The sequence below is a fragment of the Scardinius erythrophthalmus genome, assembly GCF_964197995.2.
Source record: "Scardinius erythrophthalmus genome assembly, chromosome: 5".
NCBI classification, from domain to species: Eukaryota; Metazoa; Chordata; class Actinopteri; order Cypriniformes; family Leuciscidae; genus Scardinius; species Scardinius erythrophthalmus.
The window spans coordinates 14814219-14840601 of NC_138225.1; the positions used below are offsets into that span (position 1 = coordinate 14814219).

Below are 26383 nucleotides of genomic sequence, written 5' to 3' on the forward strand. Positions count from 1 at the left end.
GAAAGCAGGAGGAGTCATGAAAGCCCTAAAAACGCGAGAGAATATTCCTGATTGGCTTCTCATATTATTAATATTAATAACAATTATTATTACTATTGATTTTATTATTATTATTATTATTATTAATACAACCCGAGCTTCCATTGTCTTGACAGATGAAAATATCTGCCTTATGGTCTAATTGGTGTATTTGAAGAATATGATAAGCCACACATTACAAGTGTATAATTTGTTCTGTCTCCCATTGCAGTTTAATGTCCAGAGACAACTGTAAGGAATCAGGTGTACCATTTTGATTTTAGAGGTGGGGGAACAAAAATTCAAAGAAAATAAATAAGAATGACTAGATAATCTATACATCTATGATGTTGGTTTAGTGGTAAGATTCTTCCCGTTGATAAGAGCCCCATCAAAACTGATCCTTTCTTAGATAAACCAAGTGAAATTGGTATTGCATGTCAGTGGATGTACATCAGAAATGATGGACACTGGAAGCATCACACGACAACACACAAATGCAGAGTGCAGAGAACTCAGTTTATTAGTTTAACATTTTACAATCTGTATTATATATATTTATATATGTATTTATATTTCTGAAAGCAAAGAGGGTTAGCTTTGAATAATACTGTGAATAAATATTAGGCTCTTCCTGGTGTTTTAATATACAGAAGGGGACATTTTTGAAAGAAAACCTTGAAAAAAGAGCAATATGTTCCGTCTCAATGTTGCAGTGCAACTTACACCTTATACAGCATAGCCGTGTGGGGGAGAGAAGGGGGGACATGCCCTTAAAACCACAGTGAAACCCCGATGGCCTGGATAACACTCACACACTCGCGCAAACACACACACGCACACACACACACACACACACACACACACACCATGAGATGAAGCACAGTAAAGTGTAACCAAACATTCTACATAAAAAGAATCATTAAAACAGCAACTGTAACAGGCAGATGTGAATTTGAGACTCGCTTTGGTAAGAAAGCATCGACCACGGACATAAAAGTCTGTGTGTGAGTGTGTGTCGTTTGTTTCAATGAAATTTACAATTAACAAGCCATTGGATGAGTACATTCTATTCAATTAAAATACATCCCACGAGATTCTAAAAAAGTGACAATCAAACATAACTGTAAAACTGAGCACATATGCAGGGCTGCATTAAAACCAATGTGTCTTGATGATGTTTTAATGTGAACAAAATGAGAACACACACACACACACACACACACACACACACAACATTTAGCAGGGGTACGTTTTGCACTCCACAGCCGGGAATGAACCAATTGATTTTTTTGCTTGTTTTTTTGTATTTTAACTTCAAATTCTCTCCCATTGTACTTGATCCAATTCTAAAATCCTGAGCCACTGACGTCCAGAATTGCGAAAGGGAATAAAACGTTGGCTTTAGGCTGGTGGAGTCTGTCTAAGGGACACGTACATTAGCAAACAGAAACTAACAACCTGAATGTAGCCAATAGCTCAGAGGTAATGACCAGCAAAGACCCGGAAACAAGCAAAAACAGTCATAACATCAGAGAAGCAAAGCTTTTCATCTTTTGTCATCTTTTTTGTAGAAAAAAATAGAGAGTAGAAAGGTTCTGCGTTGGCAGAGTCAAAAGATTGCATTCACGAGTACAATTCACAGTTTTAAACAGAGGATGCAGCTATGCAAATAATATGTTCTTATATACAGACTGTTCTCTGGCCTGATAGCATATAGTAATAATTTTTTAAACCATGCATGAGTTTAGCTATAATATAAATATTCTAAAGAAGCCAAATTAAACACGTTACTACCTGCCAGGAGTTCATCTTTTACCATATACGAACGCAATGGTCATCAAACTCTCAAAAAGAGACTCTTCAGCATCCATCTGACTCGCTTTCTTTCTCTCATTTCTCTAATACACGCACACATACGCACATACACACACACACACACACACACACACACACTTTTCAACACTCTTGCTTGCTTCAGAGTTGTATAGAGTAACACAGTAGGGCGGTGTTGCTTGGTAACAGAGTGAAGCCTGTTGCCCATGGCTACATGAGTGCTCTTCCTGCAGCATTCCGAGGGAAGGAAAAAAAATCAAATAAACAAATGAACAAAAATCTTCAGAAGATATAAAAAAAGATTCTTTTTTTACTCCAATCAGAGACAAAAATAAGAGATTCGCTTTTATATACGGTCCTATTTTGTTCAACTGGTGGTCAATTAATCTGAAAAGATGATTCTTCAGGCATGCAGCGGGCACCTCACGGGGCCTTTCTTCCATCCGTCTTAAACTGTGGCCGTGATGAAATATTTTGTACAGAGTTTGCAATGAGCCGTAGGTGTGCAGGTAACACTTTCGCTTTCACGACGAGCAGTTCGAGTCACCTTCCGGTGTCAGTGCCTGCGTGTGTGTCTGCAGTAGTTCTGGAAGCTGGGTCACTTCTTTGACATTGATCTTACAGTGTATTGGTTCAATCTGGTGTCACTCACGCTCGGGAGGAGGGCAGTATCAGGTCATCCGTCAAGGAAAAAGTGAAGACAGTCTGGATCCACAGTGTTTTTCAAAGTGTGTGTGTGTGTGTGTGAGTGAGTGGGTTTGAAACGCACAACTCAGGTTATTCATATACCTTTATGTCTGTATTTTCAGCATGTGACTGTTTGTTTGTCGTGCGGGTGCGTGACAGGGTGTTTCACACGTGCGTTTCTATGAAAGAGTGAGTGTGCATCATCAGCGTTGGCGAGAGAGGTGAAAGGTCGTTGGAATCGCTGGGCGGTTCCAATGGAGCAGAGCTGAACTCACAGATATCCAGGAAGAGCTCGTGGTTACGTTGCTTCCATTCACGAAACTTCCTCGAGGTCAAACAAGGATCGTCTAGTACCTGACTGATTATCGCCAAGTCGCCCTCCTTTGCCTGTGGGAGAGAGAGAGAGAGAGAGAGAGAGGTGGAAAATAGATGATTTAGAACACGAGATGCTCAATTCATTATTTGTACAAAAAGCATCTGATTGGCTGAAGCGTTTGAAATTCTTCAAGTTACCGAAACGTCAAAAATCTGCTTTATGAATATCAGCTAGCAGGGGAGTAGCAACAACTGTAATTGGTTTAGCTTTCAGAAATGTCTGAATTTCAAATTTTTTGGGGAAAATTATCATATTTTTTATTTTGCTTTGGAAATTTCTTTAATCTGTTAACACAACAGTAAGCCACCTAATTAATATTCATGAGCTAAGCTGATGAGGTTTATAACTTGTCAAGATGGCAGCTGACAATGTCCTAATCTTAAATGTTATGAAGATCCTCTAGAATTGTCCATTAGATACCTGTGATGACACTGCAATAATTTTTTATACATTCATTATTCAAAATTGTAATGTACATTCCAAATCTTGGGATCAGTAGGATTTTTTTCTTCTTTTTGATAAAAAAATGCAAAATATTTCTATTTCAAATCAATTCTGTTTCTGTTCTGTTGAACTTTCATTTTATTTAAAGAAATCTGACTAATATTAAGCAGCACACCGTTGTACAACACTGATAATAAACAATTAAGCCCCAAATCAGCATATTAGAATGATTTCTGAAAGATCATGTGACACTGAAGACTGGAGTAATGATGCTGAAAATTCAGCTTTGCCATCACAGGAATAAATTACATTTTAAGTTATAAAAATAAAAAACGGTTATTTTCAACTGTAATACTATTTCATAATATTACCATTTTACTGTATTTTTGATTTTAAAAAATGCAGCCTTGGTGAGCATGAGATTTCTTTTAAAAACATTAAAACTTCCCGATTTTTCCTGGTTTATAGTTTACTTCCACATTCCAAACCCAGAAGTGTGAAAAGGGTCCATTGCTCCCTGTGTTTTCATACCTTCAGCGTGGAGCGGAGAACCCGTATGCGGTGCAGTCGATCATTTGTGGCGGGGTCATTGCAACGTTTGATGAAGGAGCGTCTGAACTCTTGTTTAGTGGAAGGCCTCTGCTGGCCGAAAGCCGAGAGACTGGCCTGCTCCAGCGATCGGTACAACTCCTGCAGGCCGTCCGTGACGTCGGACACTTTCTCTTCGTTCTCAGGCCTCCTGCTGCTGGCTTTCCTCATCTGCTTTTCCTCCTCTTCCTCCTCCTCTTCCTCATGGAGATGAGTTCTTGGCCTCAGAGTGCCGTGCGTGTGTGTGTGAGTGTGTGTACGAGCGCTGCGGTGCGAGTGTCCTCCGTGTGTGTCGCGGTGGCGTGGGAGGCTCTGGCTGCGCTGCTTGTGAGTGTGATGGCGGGGTCTGGACTCCTCGCTGTCCGTCAATGGAAATGGCCCATCGCGTTCCAGAGGACGCCGGCGCTGGGCGGGAAGCGTGGCCTGCCGGTGCTGGTCAGGTGACAGCAGGGATGGCTCCTCCTCTTCTGCAGTCTGCAGGTAGTGTAGACCTGTGCTGGTCAAGGGGGTTTCAATCAGGTCCTGCCATGAGCGGCGTTCTCGATGGGAGGATCGGCAAGAAGAATGGGACTCCTCGGCAGAAGAATGCGAGAATGTGGAGCCGCTGGAAAAATGACGCTCAGGAAATGGACTGGACGAAGTTCCCTGAGGACAACAGAATCACTGCTCATTAGCATTGTCAATCTATCAGTAAGAGAGCTAGAGGTATAAGATGATAGCCAAAGAAAGCAACAGAGTGAGTTTGCAACACGTTTTCCACCAATATAGTGTTGGTGCTCAGCAAACCTTTCTCAGAACCGGCCCATGTTTCCAGTGACGTGACCCCAAAAAATGACATACTGCACATATACTTCATATATTGGCAACAAACAAACATGGTGAATCAGTCTTTGTTCGCAACTCATTTTCTCATCTAAAGTAATGTAATTTAACATCTTTATGGCATCATGAGCTGGATTTAATATGACGTACACTTCCGTTCAAAGGTTTGGGGTCGACAGGATTTTTTAAGGTTTTTGAAAGAAGTCTCTAATGCTCACCAAGGCTGCATATGTCCAAAAATGTTTTTATTTCAGATCGATGAGGAAAAAAGTGGTTGGAGTGAATAGGAATATGAATGAGGCACTTCACTGGGTGCTTGAGTTCAGATTTATTGATTGTAACGAAAACAATCTAGTTTTGTACCATGTAGTTTTGTTATGCACTTTAAAGGGATGGCTCACCCAAAAATGAAAATTCTGTCATTAATTACTCACCCTCATGTCGTTCCAAACCCGTAAGACTTTCGTTCATCTTCGAACACAAATGAAGATTTTTTTGATAAAATCTGAGAGCTTTCTGTCCCTCCATTTTGACAGCTACGCAACTGAAACTTTGACGCTTCAAAAAGTTCATAAAGAGATCGTAAAACGAATCCGTATTCAATTGAACTTTCTGAAGAGACTCGATTGCTTTATATGATAAACAGATTTAATTGAGGCTTTAATTCATTCAATATGAATTGAATTCATATATAAACATTGATGAAAAATGAAATTTTTTTTTTTTTTTTTGGATGAACTATCCCTTTAAATTGAAAAAAAAAGAACTTGTTTGAGACATTATCCTGACTCCTGACCTCTGATGTCACTGGTTCATGATTTGAGGTTTAAATGTCAATAAGGAACCGGCACCAGAACCAGTATGATGGCAGTGTGATGGTGTGTCTGTGCTAAAGAAAATCAAAGAGAGTTTTTGGCTGAATATATGCATATATGTTCGTAGACGTGTGTTTATACTCACAGGCGGGTTGTGGTGGTACGAGGATTCCTGTTTGAGTGTCATAGACCCATCAACCTCATCTTGGTCACTCTCACTCCAGTAATCTAAACAAAAAAATGACATCAGGATCACAATGTACAAGACAACAGCAGGAGGATACTCAAACTAGGCTTTTCAACTGCTCCAAGTACAATCATTCATGGAATGGAGTGAAACTACTAGAGTCACACTATGGGCTTATGATAACATCACAGGATGTGATCTCACCTTCATCAGGACGTGGTACTGGATCATCAGGCGTGTAGCCAATCGCAGCCAAGCCTAAACGATTCATCCACCTGCAACAGGAACCATAGACGTGAGAGGAAATAACATGAAGGGACAGCTGAAATCTGAAGGGGCTCTGAAACCACTAACCTGTTCATCTCCTCTAAATGATCAGTAGCAAAAAAGAAACTCTTAATTTTGGGATGACATGCTTTAAAGGCACTGAAACAAAAAAAGGCAGAGAAAAAGAGATGGTCAGTCACAAATATCTAGTTTACAATCAATTACTGTGTGTGTGTTTGTAAAAGAGAGATCAGCAGTTCTGCAGTGACCCAGATTCCGCTGGCCGATGGGCTTCAAACACAGACCCGCCCAAAAACCAGCAAACCCGACACAACAGAGAGAAAGAGCTATTATTGTTGTCTTCTAACACTCACTGTTTCCTCCTGCACTCAATCGCTCTGTCTATCCGAAACTCTGGCAAACAGATGAAGCCCTCTGCTTTCTCATCCTGAGCAAACAAATAAAGAACAAGAGAAATCATTTCTGCATCATAACTATGGTAGGTGTTAGCATAAATGCACAGATCAGCATCTCCGTGAAACTGAGAACATATGATGCACATTTTATTGTTGTGGACAAGAAAACGAAACATCACACCAGCATTGTGACCCTGTGACTTGGCCATCAATGAAAGTAGCGAGTACTGAAAGTGCTGATAATTGTGTCATTAATAATAAGAGAGATTAATTGGGAGCTGATGAGGTTTTCAGTGATGCCAAAAGTGGAAATGGATCATAAAAGAAGGACATTATACACACACATACACACTATCGTACAGCCAACACACTTCACCACCCGAGGGAAGGGAATTGTGTTTGTTTGCTTACATTCTGGTTGGTGTACCAGTACAGGTTGGAGTCTTTGAGAACGAACCAATACTTCTTCCATTTTTGCGTGAAATAGCCGGTGGCGTCTTTCTTTTTCCATAGCCAGCCTTCACAGTCGCCATGACCCAGATCTTTGCAGGCAATACGCCTTCTGCTGGCACTACTGAGGGAACCTACACACACACAGCATATTAAATGACAACCACATATGGCAGAATAACATTGGGATAATACAGTCACACTTTATATTGTTCTTGACAAGCACAGCACAGTGTAATACAACACATTACCTAAATGCTTAGAGTAAACCCATGATCTCATCATCATACCTTTGCTTTTCTTCTTGGGCTTGGTCCTCAGAGAGGCATAATGTACAGACTAGAGAGAGGAGAGAAAGGACACATGAGAAATATAGGACTTGTTTCATAGATTACTTGTTTCAAAAGGCTCATATTTGCACCATTCTCCGTTGTGAGGATTTCTATAAAAATCATTATCAATAAACAATTAACCCTGCACACCTGAGGCTAATTGATAGGGGCGAAGGCTATAGCCAAAACTCAATATAGAAACAAAAAAATCCCGCACACTATCCCAACTTTTTAAAAAAATCACAATTTTTAGCAACGTTTCAGTCCCATCATGTGGCAAATGCCTGCTGAAGGTCATGGGACGAAACATTGCTGAATAAATTGTGATACTTTTAACAAGTTGGGATAGTGTGCAAGATTTTTTTTTAAATAATGAAACGATTAATTATTAAATACTATAACAGATAAACGTTCCTTCTTTAGATCTAAATATTACAAATAAATTCATGTTTATTTTAGATTATACTTTTTTTTTTAATTCTAAATTTAAATTTAGCATGATTTAATCTAATATTAAAACAAAAACATTGTAATGTAATAATATAATCAATAATAAATACAATAATAATATAATGGATAATATCAAAAATATTAAAAAGTAAGTATTTAGTTGTGCCTGTCTAATAGTGCAAAATGTACCTTAAGTTGAATGTCCAAACCTGAATAATATAATGACAAACCTGGTATTTATCAACTAATTTCTTACTACCGCAACACTTTTTGTTGCCATACTGCAAATAAAGATTCTCCAATGAATAAAGATCTTCTCCAGTGCATACAGTATCTCATCACCTTTTTTTACTGAAAATGTTAAAGTTGTATCTGTACCTCTTGTTCCCAACACTATGTATTCTCATTACCACGACTGATGCTGTAACTGTGCTTGTGGTTTACCTTCCTCATTGATGCCCCTGCTTGTCGGTCAAGTCCTGAACTGGCATATCTGCAGAGAGAGAGAAAGAGAAATAATATATAATAAAATAAAATGTTTTTTTTTTTCTCACCTATTTAACTTAAATATAGACACAGGTAAAATGGACAGGATGCTGGTTTTTGAGGTTGACTTCAAAACTGATTCTAACTGAAACTCATGCTCATGCTCATGCTCACGCACACCCTCAAACCAACAAACACATACACACCCTCAAACACACACACAAAGTTATGTTTGTTTCACAATATAGTGAGGTCATCTCATAGGCATCCATGGCAAAACACTAAATTTAAATATAAACAAGATTTGGCCAATTTTAACCAGGGGTGTGAGGTCCAGCTCACTAGTTGCTGTTCAACAGGTTTCACTTCATTAGTGAGGATATTTTTAAATAGTAAGGCCATTTTTGGTCCTCACAAGTATAGTGATACCTGTACACAAACACACACAGAAACACAATTGTAGATTAATTAAACACAAAATCTTAGCCACCCAGAAGACGCTCTTTTATCTAATTCCCTGTATGCATCGTAACAGCAGAGACACGGAGATCATTCCATCTTAAGACAGACACGTTCCACAGAATGAGACTTCACAACTCTTACAGCTTTAGTCACAGGAAATAAAAACCTCCTTAAGACTGCAGTCAAGGAATTTCTGTTCCTCATTTATAAATAAATGGCAGTTCATTAAGCTCGAACAAAGCTGTGAGAAGCATCCTGATATCCTGTACATCAACAAACAAAACTCTTGAAATGCTTGTTCTGAACTTAAAGTGACCGGTTTCAAAGCTTTCAAAGTTTTCAAAGTTTCAAAGCAAATGTTTGGGATAACATTTATTACAGTAATGACATTCTCGGATTTATGATGTAAGAAATTGCAAATGTTAACATAATCATGTGCATTTACACATCAGTGACGATAATGTTCTGAATCTTGGCCAGTCCAGTCACAGTCTGGTAATAAGGAAGAAGCAGAATTGATACTGTTAATCTAAACACCAGAAGCAATAATAATAAAAATAAAACTTGTGCTCTGTATAGCGCCTACACATCTGGCTGTGTGTAGCACCTGCTGCTGTGAAAATCTTTCTGAATGAGCCCAAACTGCCCAATTATTTAGTGAATCTTTCACAATATAATGCAGGCTATGCAAAGAGACAACCTACAGCTTGTGTCAGAGCACTTTTTCTCATTTTACAAGTGAAGAGGGCATTTACAAAACATTTTCAAGGACAAACCAGCAACAAAAAAAAAAAGAAAATGGTCTAAAAACAAAATTACAACTTTTTAGTCGTAAAAACATGAATCTTTTTGGCAAGTCAAATTCAGGGGATAAAGAATATAATACAAAATAAATAAATAATACCAAAATGTATGCTAAATTAAGGAAGGTGTGAAGTTTACTCACCTATCGGCATCTGCTCGAAGTGTGTCTGCCGTTCTCTGGGGCAATGAACAGAATGACAAATAGAAAGAGAGACAGAGAGGAAGAGAGATTTGAATTTCCTGTTCTAGGTTATGAAAAAAAGTACTGTTACAGAGACGTGTGAGTGTGTGCATGTACAATCACATGACAATATAGATCAAATGGATGCTGCGAGATGAGGCAATTCTGAAATTTTGATCACTTATAATATATTAGGTATCTTTAATTACTACATACTTACATAGCAAAAATTGTACGGCATAATAATGTCCCTATTGTGTTTTGCTGCTATTGTGGTGAGTTACGGGTAAGGTTAGGGACAGGTTTCGTGGTTTGGTTAGGTTTAAAGCTGGGTTAAGGTGCAAGGGAATGGTCAATAGTATAATTACAGATGTAACTACATCAATTATTTACAGCTGTAATTACTTGCTGGTATTATTTAAATATAAGTACATGTATGTACACAAATAAGTGCATTGTATCAAGTGATATATTTAAACATCAGTACACAGCAGTTAAAGACAGCTCTGATCAGAGTCGACATTTCACTTACATGGTAGTGTGGCATCGTGTTTGAGTCGGGCACGGGAAAGGGCAGCCCCTCGGGGGGGCCTGCGTCCAGACGCACAGGTGGGGCAAGCATAGATGGACTGATGGGGAAACTGGGACTGCTGGGATTCCGGCTCTTCTTCCTGGATCTCCTGCTTGTGTCCCGCTGGGAAAACTCTGCCTCTTCCTGAATCAACACAATCCTGTCATCACTGAGGAACCGCAAGAGAGAGGAATCAGAATCTGATGGAGAAAGACAGAAAGCAAGCAGGGAGTCACACACTGAGAGAAAAACAGCGTAAGGACTTATAATGGGAGCATGTAGCAGAAACGTATTGCAAAATTGCAAAAGTCTTCATAACTCTAGCTGCCACAGCATGAAGCAACTCTGATACCTTCCTGTGTGTGTGTGTGTGTGTGTGTGTGTGTGTGTGTGTGTGTGTGTGTGTGTGTGTGTGTTGGAGGTTTTCTTTCTATTTATATCTGTGCAAGTGGCGCCTACGTATTCTCTGTTCTATTTTAGAAGTTGTGTTTCCACAAAAAAAAGAAGTAATGAATGAGTTTACATGTTTACAGTTAAGTTGTCACCCCTCACAACCCCCCCAAAAAGAAAGTTGGTTACAGTCAATATCACACATCAAGGTTAAATCTTTTAGTTCTCACACATTAAGAACTGTTAGTAAAGAGGGAAAATATCAGCTGAAATTAGATTTCATCTGCTTCAGTTACTAATTAAAGATAACAACTTGGTTAAAGTGTTTATAATAATATATACTAAATTAATATTTAAAAATTTTAGCAGTAAACATTCTTTTTATTATTAAGTGAAGGTGATAATCTACATTAATGGACTGTTTCGAAAAAGCCTAAAAATGTAAATCTGGATTACAATACAAAAAAATACCTCACACACACACACAAAATACTTTTCTCATTAAAATATATTTAGGGGGGAAAAAGTTGTAAGTCCTACGCTGTACTGATCAATCAAAGGCAAAGGAAATGGTTGTCTGCCATTCCTCCAGCTTTCTGAAGCTTAGGTGGCTTCTTCAAAGAAATCTTTGCTTACCTCAGCTTTCACAAACAAGCCTATGTAACGGTATTTCCTGCTTTTGGTTGCAAAGTTCACTAGAAAAAAATCGCTGCCTTACAGGTTTGTGTTCTCAGTTCCGATGCTCTAAAATGTCAGTTCTATAGTTGTGTGACATTTACGTTCTTTGCAGACGTGTTGTTAGTCAAAGCGACTTGCACAAATCACACACTAACATACACAAAAGAAATATATTTAAAATATATTTTCAGAATATATTTTGGAATATATGCAAATATTTGAAATTGGCCCAATAAATATATTTCACACTTAACATCATATATTTTTGTTATATTTCAGAATATATTTCAATGTATTTGGAATATATGCCACATATATTTTGATACTTTTGGGGACCCATACAGAAAAAAATACATTGAAATATATAACAAAAATATATGATGTTAAGTGTGAAATATATTTATTGGGCCAATTTCAAATATTTGCATATATTCCAAAATATATTCTGAAAATATATTTCAAATATATTTCTTTTGTCTATGGGTAATGGTAAATACCAGGATATGCAACTGAGAATGACACATGATGTTGATAAACTAGATTTTAGTTATCAAGAAGAAGTTTCTAACTAGAAGCTCCTCGTTAACTAGAAATATAAACATACATTAGCATACACACATCTTTGGCATAACATAATTAGATGAGATCATATAGTCACAGATCTCTGAATATAATGGACACTTAAAAAAATGGAGAAATATGAGTGGGGCAACTTAACCACTAGTTTATCTTACACCGCTCTTTCCTACTAATACCGTAAGGATCAGAGATGGAGTATTTATGTTAGCCTCACATTACAGACACTGAGCTCTGAACTAAAATCCTCAACATCTGTCTGTTTTTAAAAAGACTGAACTATTAATGCCATTTTTGAGTGAACCACTTTCAAATTCCTTGCCAGATAGACAAAATCACGGTTGTGCTCAAGTAAAAAGTGAGTCAAAGTGACAATTAAATGTTTTAAAGTTTTAAATGACTTGGCGCCAGTAGAGTGAACAAAAAGCAATGTAGTAAAGTATGCAAAAAAGTAAAATCATCACCTCTGCTTCCTCTTTTGTAAACTCCAGATTCTTGAGGCTCTGCCAGCCATTCAGTTCCCATGGTAACCTGTCGGAGGTCACCTACAGGCAGAGACATACAACATTCGAGTGTGTATGTGTGTATGTTCTGGTGAGTTTCAGAGCATCTATCATCTCCTCTGTTAGTGTGTATTAGTACACACAGTAGCGCAGCTGCAACATACTAAATGGCTGAGATTTGCAGTTTAAAGCCGGAGGTCCATGGTGGCTTAATCTCCTGTAATGCACTCTGTGTTTATGTCCAGCTTAAAAAATAGCCATCCAGGCATGATGTAAGACTTGCATTGTGTAACATCGCACAAGCATACTACAATTTAAAAATGCATGGTTGGAAACTGTGCGGTTGGAGTGTTTCATTTATTATTTAAATAAGAGAATGCAGTATACTATAGTGTATAGAAACCGCATGTAGCCTAATATTATGTTGTTTTGAATCAAGAGTACTGTATAGTACTTATATGAATTAGGATGGCAACAACTAATTGAGAAAATCGATAATAATAACTAACTCTCAAATCACTTAAATCCAAACTGTAATACAGCAATCAAAATCATCCTGTCAAGACAATGCTTTTAAATAAAATTTGCATACATTGATTTCAGTAAAACAAATGCTATCATGATATGTAACTATATACTTTTAATATATAAAATTTATAATATCATATTTTATGATATAAAATTTAAATTAACAGTAGAGAAAACTGAAATGACTGAATTGGAATTATTGAAAATAATGGTACAATGCAAAAAAGAAATATACATGATCTGAAAATAGGTCTTGTTTTCTTTATAAAATGACATAAAAATCCTGCCCATTGATTTATTATCATCAGTGGGCAGTGCATGTTCTTCTACTAATTAGTACAGATAAATCATTTAAATCTAATCATTTTGATCTATACATCTGGAGCTGGGGAAGATGAGGGGTTTCTGAAAGCGTGCAGCACTGCCATAGCTGATGCAGAACAAGTTTATAAAGGCAGGAACAAATCAGACTGCGCCATCTAGAGTTTCATGACAGAACTTTATTTGAATTTTCATTTATGTATTTGCATATTTGTATTATCCAAGTATTAGTTGCAGCCCTAACGTGTATGCTCTTACTGTGAGTTGGGGTCCGGTCTCTGCGTCGCAGTCCGGTATTTCTCCCAGAATCCTCTTCCAGGAGGGGGAAGTACTGGCCCCCCAGTACCTCCTGTTCTACGTAATACCCTGGAGAATCGGAGCCAAACACACCAAACCCACCCCGATCCAGATCCTCCTCTCTAATAGAATGAGAACAGGAGCAAAAGAAAGAAAACAAAAGGAAAAGAGAAAGAAATTCAACCAACATGCTAAAAGAGACTAACGGTTTTGGTTTGCATATATTTCATATGTAAATACCTGTGTCCGTAGACAGGGGAAAGAATAAAAACATCATGTCCCCCAGGTGTGTCCACTCCAGGTGAAAGTCCAACTGACCCAAGCGTGCTGGGTGGTGTAGGAGAACCACTGCATGGACTGGTGGACAGCGGCTGTCAATCAAAAGCACGCACAAAATAGCATGACTATAAAGCTAACGGCACTTTGTTGTTATCATATTAAAGGGGCTATGTGTAGATTGTAGAATTCAGAAACCCTTATTAGCGACACCAGTGGCCGTTAAGTGAACTGCGGCCAGCGACTTATTGCTCGTGCTATCACTCGTGCACACGTTTGACTGATTCAATGACCTGATATACTCACCGCAAAGTTGTTTTTCGTTCTTCGCTTACAAGTAAAAAGAAGTTGGAAATACCTTTGCAACTATATACTGTTAACGAACATCCCGACGCCATCCACGCTATTGAAAGCGACGTTCAGATGAATATGTAAATATGTGCTACGCGCTTTCCTCTTAACATAAACACACAACAAAAATGTCAGCGGTGAGAAGGCAGCAGTTAAGAAAGCATCCGTTCATAGTGATGTGGATATTTTTTTCACCAGTATCATATCGACAGATGAGGTCATTAAAAATTAGTTTGATTATAAAGTATATTTGAGACTATAAACTAGATACATCTGGCTATGTGAGACTAAAGTTTGAATTAATTATTTCTTTGCATGACACATTACAGTACAGAATGGCTATTTCGGTATTATCCTGAACAATGTAGCATTCATTTCTTGTGCCATTGAACGAAAGAGAGATTCTCGGTGTGTAAACGTCACATCCTTTTGATTTTAGATTTTTTAAGTTCCGTTACAAGCTAATAAAAAGCAATTAATCCATGAACATTCTTACACATAGCCCCTTTAATGTGAAGGAAAATAATTACAATAAAATCAGCTATTAAAAAAACATAATATCAGACTGATCTTATATTTCTCATGATGGATTATGAAGGTATTCAGGCAGAAATATATTTTCAAACATGAATCATATTATACTTGTAGAGTATGTTAGTCTTTTGCAGTTTTTTTCACAAGAGGGCAGGACAGGGATCGGTCACACACGCGTCTAAAGGCCTTTGACTAACAGAGGACCAAGAGTGTGTTTCAAAACGAAGATAGTGTTGCCCTTAGCAACCATGAGCGCTGCATCAGTCAGTTAGCAATGAGGAAAAGCATAGCAACAAGCACCAGAAAGCAACCCGGCAATAAGAGGCGGGAGAGACATACATAAAAACACTGTCCATCGATTCATCACTATCGTTTATCAATGGGCATTGTTTTATTGCATGTAAACATTTAAGTGCAAACATGCCCTTCTACTCTTTAGTCATTTTATCAGGTTATTCATAGTACTGTTTTCACGCAGTAATTCACAAATGTATAATTGTTTATTTAATCATCCAGAGAGGATTGAAAATCCTGTTCTACCACAATTTGATCAGTGGTTATGTCAATTATCATTATGTCCTTCAAATCGCCAATGTGAATTCATTCATGAGTGAACGTCCACTCCGCTCTACTGTGTCGTGACTGTGAGGAGAGGACACATGTGCAAGCTGTTAACTGCATCTGTCTGATACTTGTATCCAGAGCAACCACAGAACTCTGGCTGCCATGGCAACAAGCCGTACGGAACTCATTCAGTGCTCTGAGATGCTCTTTATACATACACTCACACACACACACACACACTCGTATGCACTACATATTAAATGGATACACTTGAACAAACACATTGAGCTATCCTGACACACACACACACACACACACACACACACACACCTGCAGGGCAAGTGGTTTCCAGCGGGCGTTCTTCAGGAGTGCAGGGGTGGAGCCCAGAGTGTTCTGTGGCCTCTTCTTCAGCGTGAGGATGACTCCACTTGGATCCTCACGAAGACAGTTGACCAAATTCTTCAACTGCCAGCCAACCTTAAAGATATAGATGATTTAATATATATATATATATATATGACCCTGGACCACAAAACCAGTCACATGGGTAAAAATCACATGGGTAACAAGCCATTTAAATGTTGAGAAGCAAACTCATTGGCTGCAGATGCTACATGAAACAATCAGCTTGTGCCAAGTAGTTAACGCTGAAAATATCATCAGCTTGCGTTAAAGACCCATAAGCCTGCGCCATCTAAAGTTTCATGACACAACTAGGCATATATATGAATGAGAATTTGATGTATATATATACACACACTATGATCTTTTGTAATATATAACTGAAATTTAAATTAAAGAGAATCGGTGGCTGGGAACGTGCTTAGTTTCGAATTTTGAGAATGTGCATTCATTTTGAGAAAACAATGTTACAGTGCAAAAAAAAGTTATGTTCCTAAAGTAAGAAATATTTTCTTTAGAAATATATAATTGGTAAAACTTTACAATAATGTCTCATTTATTAAAATTAGTTCACTACCATGAACTAACATTGAGCAACATATTTTTTACAGTATTTATTAACCTTTGTTAATGTCACATAATAAAATGTTCATGTTCATAGTTCATAGTGCATTAACTAATGTTAACCGATACAGCATTTGATCTTAAAAATGTAAATGTTGAGATTACCATTACCTAAGAATAATAAATGCTGTAAAAGTATTGTTCATTGTTAGTTCATGTTAACTAATGTTAACAAATGAAACCTTATTCTAAAGTTTTCCCATTTCTTACAAAGAAATTTTGCAGACAGGTTCTTGACAGGCTTCATGAGATCCACCTGAAAACCCTTGAGCATCAACTGCCAATCAATATCAATATAATATCTGCACATTTATGCACTAAGATGCAAGCACAGATGACTGACCCATGCAAAGATACACACCACTGTTTGGTGATTGACCTGAATGACCTCATCGCCGGCATGGATCTTCTTACACTGATCTGCGGGAGACTGCAGGAGAGAGATAGTGAGATTAATAACCCCTGCTCATTATAGAGATAAATCTGACACCAATTATTTACCAAGGCATTTCGGTGTTGTATTATAGTATCATACATGCCTGAATGTTGACCTTTCCTATGAAGAACGCTTGACGTCTTTTCACCAAAGTCTCACTCATCTGTGCTGCGTAAGCCTAAGTAGATCGTGGAGAGCACTGGTCTCTAACTTTCTACAATCTACTTAGGCTTACAATGCTTTTGCGAAACACAGCTCTGCTCATTTCCTCTCTCCACACACTTAGGCATAAACAGCTAAAACATTTATTTTAAAGAATATTTTCATAATCGGTCCAAACATAGTAAGCAGTCATTTCGATGATGCTTCAATGCATAGTGACTTACAGTCCGTCTGGAGCAACCTCAGATTAAACGCCTTTCTCAAGGGTACAACGGTTGGCATTTTCAAACCTTTTGAGGTTTGAACTTACAATTTTTCCAAATCTTTAACTACTAAACCATGCCACACCAGTCCAGAATGTTACTCCGAAGATTTAGCATTTGCTCTGATATGTTGTTCTACAGACTGAATAGACTGAAAAAATCATTAAAAACTGTAAAATCCATTTAGCTGAACAGTAGGCTAAATGTGCATTAAGAGTTAGAAATCAATGAATTCTGTTCTTCCGGCAACTAAAAAAAGGCATGTTTGAGTTCAACCCAATTGAACATCTACATAAATGATTTAACAACAGCACTGGAACAATCCACCATTTCAAGCCTCACTCTAGCCAGCTCTGAAATCAAGTGCCTGCTCAATGCGGATGACCTGGTTCTGCTGTCCCCACAGAAGAGCTGCAGCACAGCATGTGCTTTATAGAGCAATACTGTCTGAAATGGGCACTGACAATATGAAGAAAACCAGACCCGCTTTTTTTCCTCCGGAATAAGAAGTCCTATCACATAGCATCATCAATAATGATCTTAGATTTGTCATAAACACTTAAACACTCTGAGACAAAAAGGTACAAAAGCTGTCACTGAGGTGGTACCCTTTCAAAAGCTATACCTAAAGAGTGCTAGTACTTCAAAGGTACCAAAAGTGTACATATTAGTACTTTTTACCAATTTATCTGAGAATGTAGAAGTTTTAATCTAGCAGTAGAAGAACTCGGAAGGTGCTTTAAATCATAAAATTATGACAAACCAGTCTGGATAAAATTATTTTAGTTTTTTATAACATCACATCTCACGCTGATGTGCAATACATCAACTATAAATATCAAACACTGGCATAAATTAAAACCTTATTTGGAAACAAGCAGAGGTGGTTCAAAGAGCGCTATTGCAACTTTTAAAGGTGCACATTTCAGATGTTTTGCCAACATCTGATTAACCACATAATTAGACTGCGTTATCCCCAACACATAAAGGTATCAAACTTTCCATGATTGGCTAAAAAAGTGAAAAAGATGATTTCTCAGGACACTCATTTCAGAATTTTTTTTTTTCAATAATAAGACCCATTATGGCTGTTACCGATCAAATTTAGATGCCATTTAGATGTATTTACACAGACTGTTCAATGCGGCTCAGAGATGGCATAAATGCATGTACACAGAATTACAAATACATAATAAACTACGCAATTTCAAGAGGGTCCTTTCACCATCAGTGCTCTGGCTCTAAATAATACTTTGAAATTGATGTTTTAAAAATAATATTTTGAATACTGAAATAGGAACTTATTTAAAAAAATTAAATCCATCCATCCAAAATAACTTGTCCTACAGTATGTAGGGTCTTGGATGCTTAGGCCATGGATCTTGGGCAAAAGGAGGAGAACACCCTGAACGGCTGGCCAGTCCATCACAGGAACTAAAACTAAAACCTTTAGAAGGTGGAAGAAAGTCTTAACGAGTGAGTCATTGAATCATTTACTGAAATATTTTCATTCATTTAGAAATGAAGCAACTGCCTGTCTTTATGAATGGGTCATTAAATCATTCACTCAAATGACTCATTAAAAAAAGCAGATTCATTCAAGAACAAAACACTGCTGTGTGTTGCTTAGAGATGGCTATTTTTGGCTATTGTATTCACTATTTTTAGTGAATATGTGGACTCTCAAAGCATGTTTAGTTTGTTTTTGCAAAGTGAGAGACACTTAATAATGTCAGCTCACACATTGTTAAAACAACAATTACGATATCATCATAGACAATACATATCACACACCCCTAAATGGCATGCCTACTGTATATTCTTAAAGGGTTAGTTCACCCAAAAATACATTTTGGTCCAAAAATAACAAAAACTATTACTTTATTCAGCATTGTATTCTCTTCAGGGTCTGTTGTCAATCCGCGTTCACGACTTCGCAGTGACGCTGCTGACGTAAGACGCTGCTGACATTAAAAATATATAAAAAAAATACAGCAATACCAAAATACAAACAATGTAGAATAGCTTGAATACAGCGTGCGTCTCCCTCAGACTGTAAACGAAGCTCGGGCGCACCAGATAACACGTCAGCAGCGTCTTACGTCAGCAGCGTCACTGCGGAGTCGTGAATGCGGATTGACAACAGACCCTGAAGAGAATACAATGCTGAATAAAGTCATAGTTTTTGTTATTTTTGGACCAAAATGTATTTTCGATGCTTCAAAAAGTTCTAACTAACCCACTGATGTCACATGGACTACTTTGATGATGTCTTTATTAGCTTTCTGGACATGGACAGTATACCGTACATACATTTTCAATGGAGGGACAGAAAGGTCTCGGACTAAATCTAAAATATCTTAAACTGTGTTCCGAAGATGAACGGAGGTCTTACGGGCTTGGAACGACATGAGGGTGAGTCATTAATGACATAATTTTCATTTTTGGGTGAACTAACCCTTTAAATAACCATGGGAAGAAGTGAAGGAGAGCAGCTAATCTTAGGATTTGGATTTGTAGAATTTATATGAAAAAGCTCCTCTCCAATATTTGTTAGGACCCTCACTATAAGACAGGTAAAGAATAAATACAGCTCTGAACTCACATTCTCTGTAGTTCCAGTGATCACATGAAGACCATCATATGTGGACTTGATGTACATGCCCTAAAAACAGGAAAGAGAGTGTTGTGAGTGCTGTTCAAACTGTCCTAAAGTGTGTCATTTCTGTCACTGAATGGAATTGCAAAAACAATGATTGTTTTCAAACAGGTTTCCCTGTCTGCTATTGGTCACACAAACAAATAGTCCTGCCCCAAACTCACGCCATTGGTTGAGTCAATGTTGCTATGTTGGGTATTTAAACAAGCAGAGCGATTTTTGATAACACCACAGAGCAACAGTGTTTTTCTTTTTAAAGAAATCAACCTACAAATGGCTTTCTTATAGTTGTCTCTGTGATGAGATAAAGTTCCTAAAATCCAACCAATTACACAAACTTTCTCATATTTCTGTAGAGTATGAAAGGGTTATTGCTGTTGTTTACTCACCAGGCCCTCGCTAGGCATAACGTTAGTCAGATGGACGACTTCGAGGTGAGCAGACTGTGACACCAACGAATCGGACGACAATGAAATAATGTGCTCACAGATACCTGATAGAGTCTTACACTGCAAAGAGAGATAAAGACAGAAAGACAATGAGAGACAAACAGACAGTATTGTCAGTCTATGTTTGCGATTCCATTGTAAATCTCTCAGTCTAATTATAGCTGTTGAACTTGGAGGGAGCGGTAAATACTGGCAACCCTGCAGCAGTCCAAACCATTCACATGAAAGGCATTCAGCATCACGAAATATACCCATAATGTATAATGAATCTGCATTAATAAGTCACATGCTATATGTATATTTATTCATGTTATATTCTTTCTTTCATCTTTTTCTGTCTATTTCTATCCATCCCTCTCTCTCTTTCTCTCTGTTCTACAGGCAGTGATCCTGAAGGGAGAAAAATCTGCATTATTCAGGATATCCAACCTTAGGCAAAGCACACGCGCACACACACACACACACACATTGACGTTTGCTTCAGAGCAGGCTAGATACATGTGACTTCCCAAACACGTTTTACTTGAAATATCTAAATATAAGGGCCGTGTGTGAGTGTATAATTCACATAAATGGTTTAACAATAATATTATTTTCACATCTGCTTACTGTGCAGTACTAATTGTCTGTGCTAATCGAAAGTATGCTCTTACTACAGTTAAAGGGGGTCCTCACAGGTATAGGTGTACAAGTTTGTGTGTGTAAAAGAGAAAGTGTGTGATGCTTGAGAAATACTCACCACATGCAGAATCTTATTTTCAGTTTCATACACTGTGCAATCCTAAGAGGAGAAGAACATTTTTACATTTAAAATAATAATAAAGGGCTGTGCTGTTTGTGTGTGTTGAATACTAAAACACTCACACACACACAACACACAACACACACACACACACACACACCTGTTGTACTATAGTGGTTAGCTCTAGACAGAGCTGAACAATGTTGTTCTTCAGCACTGAGTACTCAGAAACACTGACAAATGGAGACCTGCAAACAAAGCAAACATACATAAAGAGACATTTTTAACATTTTAAACAGAGGTTGGGAACAAGACCTGGGCTGGACTCAAAACTTGTCTCTCATGAGCACCACACTACAATATGTCAGAGTTTATGTTCATCAATTTAATTAGTTTATTTGTTATTTTGGACAGCTTATCAAGGCTATTTGACTCCCTTTTAATACAGTCCTATCAGGTTTGATTTCAATTCCATTCATTTCTATGATATCATATGACTTTCAGGTCTGTTCTATTCAGCCCAGGTGAGTTCATTCCCTGTTCGGGGAGGTTTGAGTACCTGTCCAGCCATGCCAGTAGATTTTTAGCAGCTCCGATGAGGTCAACGACTGAAGTCAGGAAATCGTTTGGAAGACGCCGTGAGACTCGTCCGTCATAATGGCCCCCACGGCGGCGCCCCGTGATGAAGTTCTGCAGATTCTTGGCGGATGCATTGAGTTTGTGTGACAAAGTCCTCAAATTCTCTGTCTCTAAACCATAGTTCTGGAACAGGAAAAAATCATTGTTAAAGTAGTTATACTACTGTTCAAAAAAAATGTTTAAGAAATTTATATTTTAGCAAGGATGCATTTAATTGATCAAGTGACAGTAAAAATTTGTAATGTTCAAAAGATTTATATTTCAAATATCAAATAATATCAAAGAATACTGTAAAAAATCTATTGAAAAAAAATATGAAGAAGCTGTTTTCAACATTGATAATAATACATGTTTCTTGAGCACCAAATCAGCATAGTAGAATCATTTCTGAAGGATCATGTGTAAAATCCCTTTCAAAGAAAGTCTGTTCACTCAGCGGTCATATTTGCAGTGCCTCCGGGTAGCTATTTTGGGAATTCAAGATCAAGTCCTATCTATCTGAATGGGGGAATCCTTAACTCTAAAAAACTGCTGGCTGAACTAACAATTAAATAACATAGTTAAAGTCCGCAACAAAATCTGATATGAACCGTCCCAAAAATGTTGTTTCTAATGCTCAAATATCATTTGAGCATAAATGAGAAGGTGGGAACCGTCTTTGTATATCTATAGTCTTTGATCGTGTGACACTGAAGACTGGAGTAATGGCTGCTGAAAATTCTAAATCACAGGAATAAACTACATTTCAAAATAGAAAACAGTTATTTAAAATTGTAATAATTTCAAGTCAATATTTCTCAATGTTACTGTTTATTCGAATAAATGCGGCCTTGATGAGCATAAACGACTTCTTTCAAAATTGACCACAAACTTTTGAATGTTAGCATGAGGGATTTATTATTTTAAAATGCTCTTTTCAATACAGTGCAATAGCAGTTTTTTTTTCTAAGAGGGTCCAAGGTCTGAAGCATAGCAGTCAATCTTATGGCTGATTTTATCATTCTGAGACTTAAAATCTAAGTGTAAGCAGCAGAAAAATCAAGCAGCATTCTCACAGCATGTACAGAGGGGTCATCACTACACACTAACAAAGTTACTCAGAAATAAAACACTGCCTACACTGTGGAATGAAATAAAGCACACAATCAAGTCTCCATTCATATCTGGAAAAATGCATTACTCAGAATAAATGCCATTTTCTCAGAACTGCTGCTTGGAGAACCCATCATTTCTGTGTATCGATCGGCTAAATAGACTTTAGATTCTAAATAGATAGATTTTCTCACATTTCCTTTGGGTTTGTTTATATCGTTAATCAGCTGGACCCAACATCTCATTTATAGGCAGGAGGGGTTTTTCCGACTTCTCCGTTTTTTCTATATATGGTGTAAACTGGTATCTGCAGCAGTGACGTGTCTTTTTCTACAGTTGTGACTGTTGTTCTTTTATCTAATTTTATCTAATGCTCCTCGCTGCATAAATTACAGCGGCCATGCATATTAATATGTAGACACCATTCAATGTTCCAACCATTATTATAAATAGATCCTTATATAAATAGGTCCACGGGTAAGATCTTTGAAATGTTGTTCATCACTTCAAGGCTCCTAAAAGCTCTTCGAGGCATCTTTAGAATTTAAATAAGTTTCCAGGTAGCTATGAATGTCAGGATAAATTGGCAGAGACCTAAAGCAAATAAAAAAATAAATAATAATAAAAAAAAAACTAAAGGTCAGCAGAACCCATGAGAATTTAGGAGTGATCTGGTGACAGCTGACTCTTGTTTTAAAAAAGGTTCAATGCAAAATTTATAAGGAGCGAAAGACTTTGGGATGGTGCTTCAGAGGGCAGGTATACACCACATTTTATTTTATTTTATTTTATTTTAAAGCCAAATGGAAACAGCAGTTTAAAACCCTTGTTTTAGCACTGTGGTTGATTGATTGACTATAATGTATAATATTTATAATTTATACTATTTTTATTTGTTATAATATTTCTTATTTTGTAATTGTAAATTCATGTGTTTAATTTACACAATCACTATTTTTGTTATGATATTCATAATGTTTATCAATTTTATATTTATGTATTTATATTTAATTTAAAATGTTTACTTTAAGTGAAACAAACATTTCAATGTAAAGCAGTGTTGTTATTGTTAACTAAAACTATTAAAAAATGTTTTTATGAAATGAAATAAAACAGAAATGAATTAAAATAAAATATAAATATTGGATGAACAACTTAAGGTTAAAAAACGTGCCTTGGAAATGTTACTTTAGCGACTAACAGAATAAAATGTAAAAGTACAAGCTGAAAATGACTAAAACTAAAATTTAAATAAAATAAATAAAAAAATTATAAAATTACAAAAGCAAAATTACTAAAACTTAAATAAAAAAAAATTATAAAATATAAATGACTCAAATTAAAATAATAAAATTAATAAATAAATAAATAAATACTACAATAGCATAAAAATAATATTAGTCAACAAGTACTGCTGTCTCCAATGTTGTTGCACACCGGACAAATAAAATTTGACTATGACTGAGTAGGCGACCCTTCGCTGTCATCTGTTATTTGTATTTGTATTTATTGCTGTCCACTTGTAATCCTTTCACCCGAAACAGCTCTTTAGCCTACTTATAAACCTGAATTCTGCTTCTGAGATGAATTGGTTTGCATGAACAGCTGTGAGGAAGTTAGCTAGTTGACTGAGATTGAACTCCTCCTCTCATTCTATGATGCATGAATTCCTCCAGCAGCCAATCAGAACCAAAAACGCATCTTCCCTTCCTTGCACACAAACTCCCTCCTCTTTTTGTATACTGGTTGAGAGATTCCCGCTGGGTGTTAATCATTCAGTGTTAAGCGGAGTTTGAATAAAATGTCTGTCGTGTCATTAAACAAAACAAACACATCATTATCACAGCCAGTCTCATTTTCCCTCACTCTCTCACACACGCACACACACACCAGTGCGCAGAGTAAGTCCACAGCCTCCAGAATGAGCTCCTGGTGTCCGATGCGGGTCACACCGAGCTCTTCTAGCTCCTGATGGGTGATGTGAAGCAGCTGCTCTCCGTTTATCTGCTCTCTCTCAAATGTCCTCATATACTGCAGCAAACAGTCATCCAACCCTGAGAGAGAGAGAGAAGTGCAACACAACCATGTGATCATAATTCATTTATGTCATGTAATAAACTTAAAATGTGACCCAGTGTATAATGGAGCTTCTCTCCATACAGAGAGCTGTCATTAGAATGATTAATACGCAACACTCACACACACCAAACGCAATGCATAAACACATCGTAAACCTGCAAATGATGTCAAGTGGCTAATTCTTGTAGCAGTTTGTGCTTTATCCCCGGTAAACCACTTAGTGAATACAGGCACGTCTCTCAGAAAGAGACACACCTGCATTTTTCAAGGCAGCGACACACACATTTGCTTTCTCAGAGGATGATGTTGGCCGACACTCTTCAGATGGGAACATTGTGAACTTGCAGATGCACCCAAGCTCAGTGTCCTTCATAAACAGCTCTATGGTCTCAAACACACACACACAAGATAACCTATGTGTTATTTTATCGACATGCCTGTGTGTGTGTGTGTGTGTGTGTGTGTGTGTGTGTGTGTGTGTATGTGTGTGTGTGTGTGTGTAGGTATGTGTGTGTGTAGGATGTCCTTCAGCTAAACAGACTTTCTCTCGTGCTCAGTCTCTTCATTCTCTCGTTCTGCTCCAGCTATACGGGCTGCTTGGCAACCGTTGCTTAGAAACGGTGAGGTAAGCCTGCACAGGGAATGATAAAGGCCTCCATTTCCTACAGTCACACACACACACACACACACACGTACATACTGGAAATGTGCACACATACATACACTGCAAACATATACACACATTAAAGGAGAAATGTGTATTTCCTCTAGCACTAACATCACCAAATGGAATTGCAATAATGATTTAACAGTTGGTTGGATGCCCAGATTATCCAGCCAAATACTCACACACCATTGGTCAGGCGGGAATGGCTTCTGGCTTACTAGGGGCTCATACCATTATGGTAGTTGAACAAACTCAGGGTTACGGGATTAGCTTTGAGTTGACAAAAACAAACCAGTCAAATCAAGCTTTGTTTTTTACCATGTTGTCGATGGAGCGTGAGCAGATGAAAGTGTGACATCAGCGAACAGCCAATCACATGCCTTGAAACGTGCAAAACTGTGATTCACTTCTCGCGAGAGTCCGTGCGATTCAATTGTCTCTTCTGCTAAGGATTAAGAGATTGAAGAATATGAAGTATATAAATGCATTTACACAGCAAGAAGTAAATATCTTGCTATATCATTTGAATATGTAAGCTCATATGTAGTCATTTTTAAAGCTTTATCTATATTGATTTTAAAGCGTGTTTATATTACATCTCTGTAGCCTATATTTTTACATAAATTTAAACTAACTGATAATTGTTAAAGTAATATTGCTCATGTTTAATGGATTAAGGGTATATTAATTAAACAAATAATATAATTGCTAAAAGACGATTTTGTATTTAAAATCGGTTATCTAGTGACCTTTAATTTGGAGCAAGAGAAACTGGGGGAGTGATTTTATTGCGTCAGAGATGTGTTACTTTACTCACACTACAGGACATCACAATGCAGAGCACAAGCACGGATGTCACGGATCCCTTCGTTGAGTTGGTGAATGCAGTTTGTCAATCACTTCCTCAACCACCCACCACTTCTTCACCTGCTGCCTCTGCCAGTCCCATGGCCCGACCA

At 37.5% G+C, this 26383-nt stretch overlaps 1 protein-coding gene across 1 annotated transcript in view; it reads right to left on the reverse strand.

Annotated features, from left to right (window-relative positions):
- Positions 1-2586: 2586 nt before the first annotated feature.
- LOC308690442 (connector enhancer of kinase suppressor of ras 2) overlaps positions 2587-26383 on the reverse strand; it is a gene marked incomplete at its 5' end in the record, with an annotated part of 47151 nt that continues 23354 nt past the window's right edge. The window contains 22 exons of the mRNA XM_081364858.1: positions 2587-2928; positions 3893-4594; positions 5732-5814; positions 5978-6048; positions 6128-6199; positions 6415-6488; positions 6868-7040; positions 7197-7245; positions 8133-8181; positions 9583-9617; positions 10154-10392; positions 12301-12381; positions 13447-13607; positions 13726-13856; positions 15541-15687; positions 16598-16666; positions 19703-19762; positions 20146-20265; positions 20945-20986; positions 21108-21195; positions 21507-21709; positions 24569-24732. Coding sequence (XP_081220984.1) covers positions 2707-2928; positions 3893-4594; positions 5732-5814; positions 5978-6048; positions 6128-6199; positions 6415-6488; positions 6868-7040; positions 7197-7245; positions 8133-8181; positions 9583-9617; positions 10154-10392; positions 12301-12381; positions 13447-13607; positions 13726-13856; positions 15541-15687; positions 16598-16666; positions 19703-19762; positions 20146-20265; positions 20945-20986; positions 21108-21195; positions 21507-21709; positions 24569-24732 — 3035 coding nt within the window. The 3' untranslated portion in view covers positions 2587-2706. The remainder of the gene's footprint in view (positions 2929-3892; positions 4595-5731; positions 5815-5977; positions 6049-6127; positions 6200-6414; positions 6489-6867; positions 7041-7196; positions 7246-8132; positions 8182-9582; positions 9618-10153; positions 10393-12300; positions 12382-13446; positions 13608-13725; positions 13857-15540; positions 15688-16597; positions 16667-19702; positions 19763-20145; positions 20266-20944; positions 20987-21107; positions 21196-21506; positions 21710-24568; positions 24733-26383) is intronic.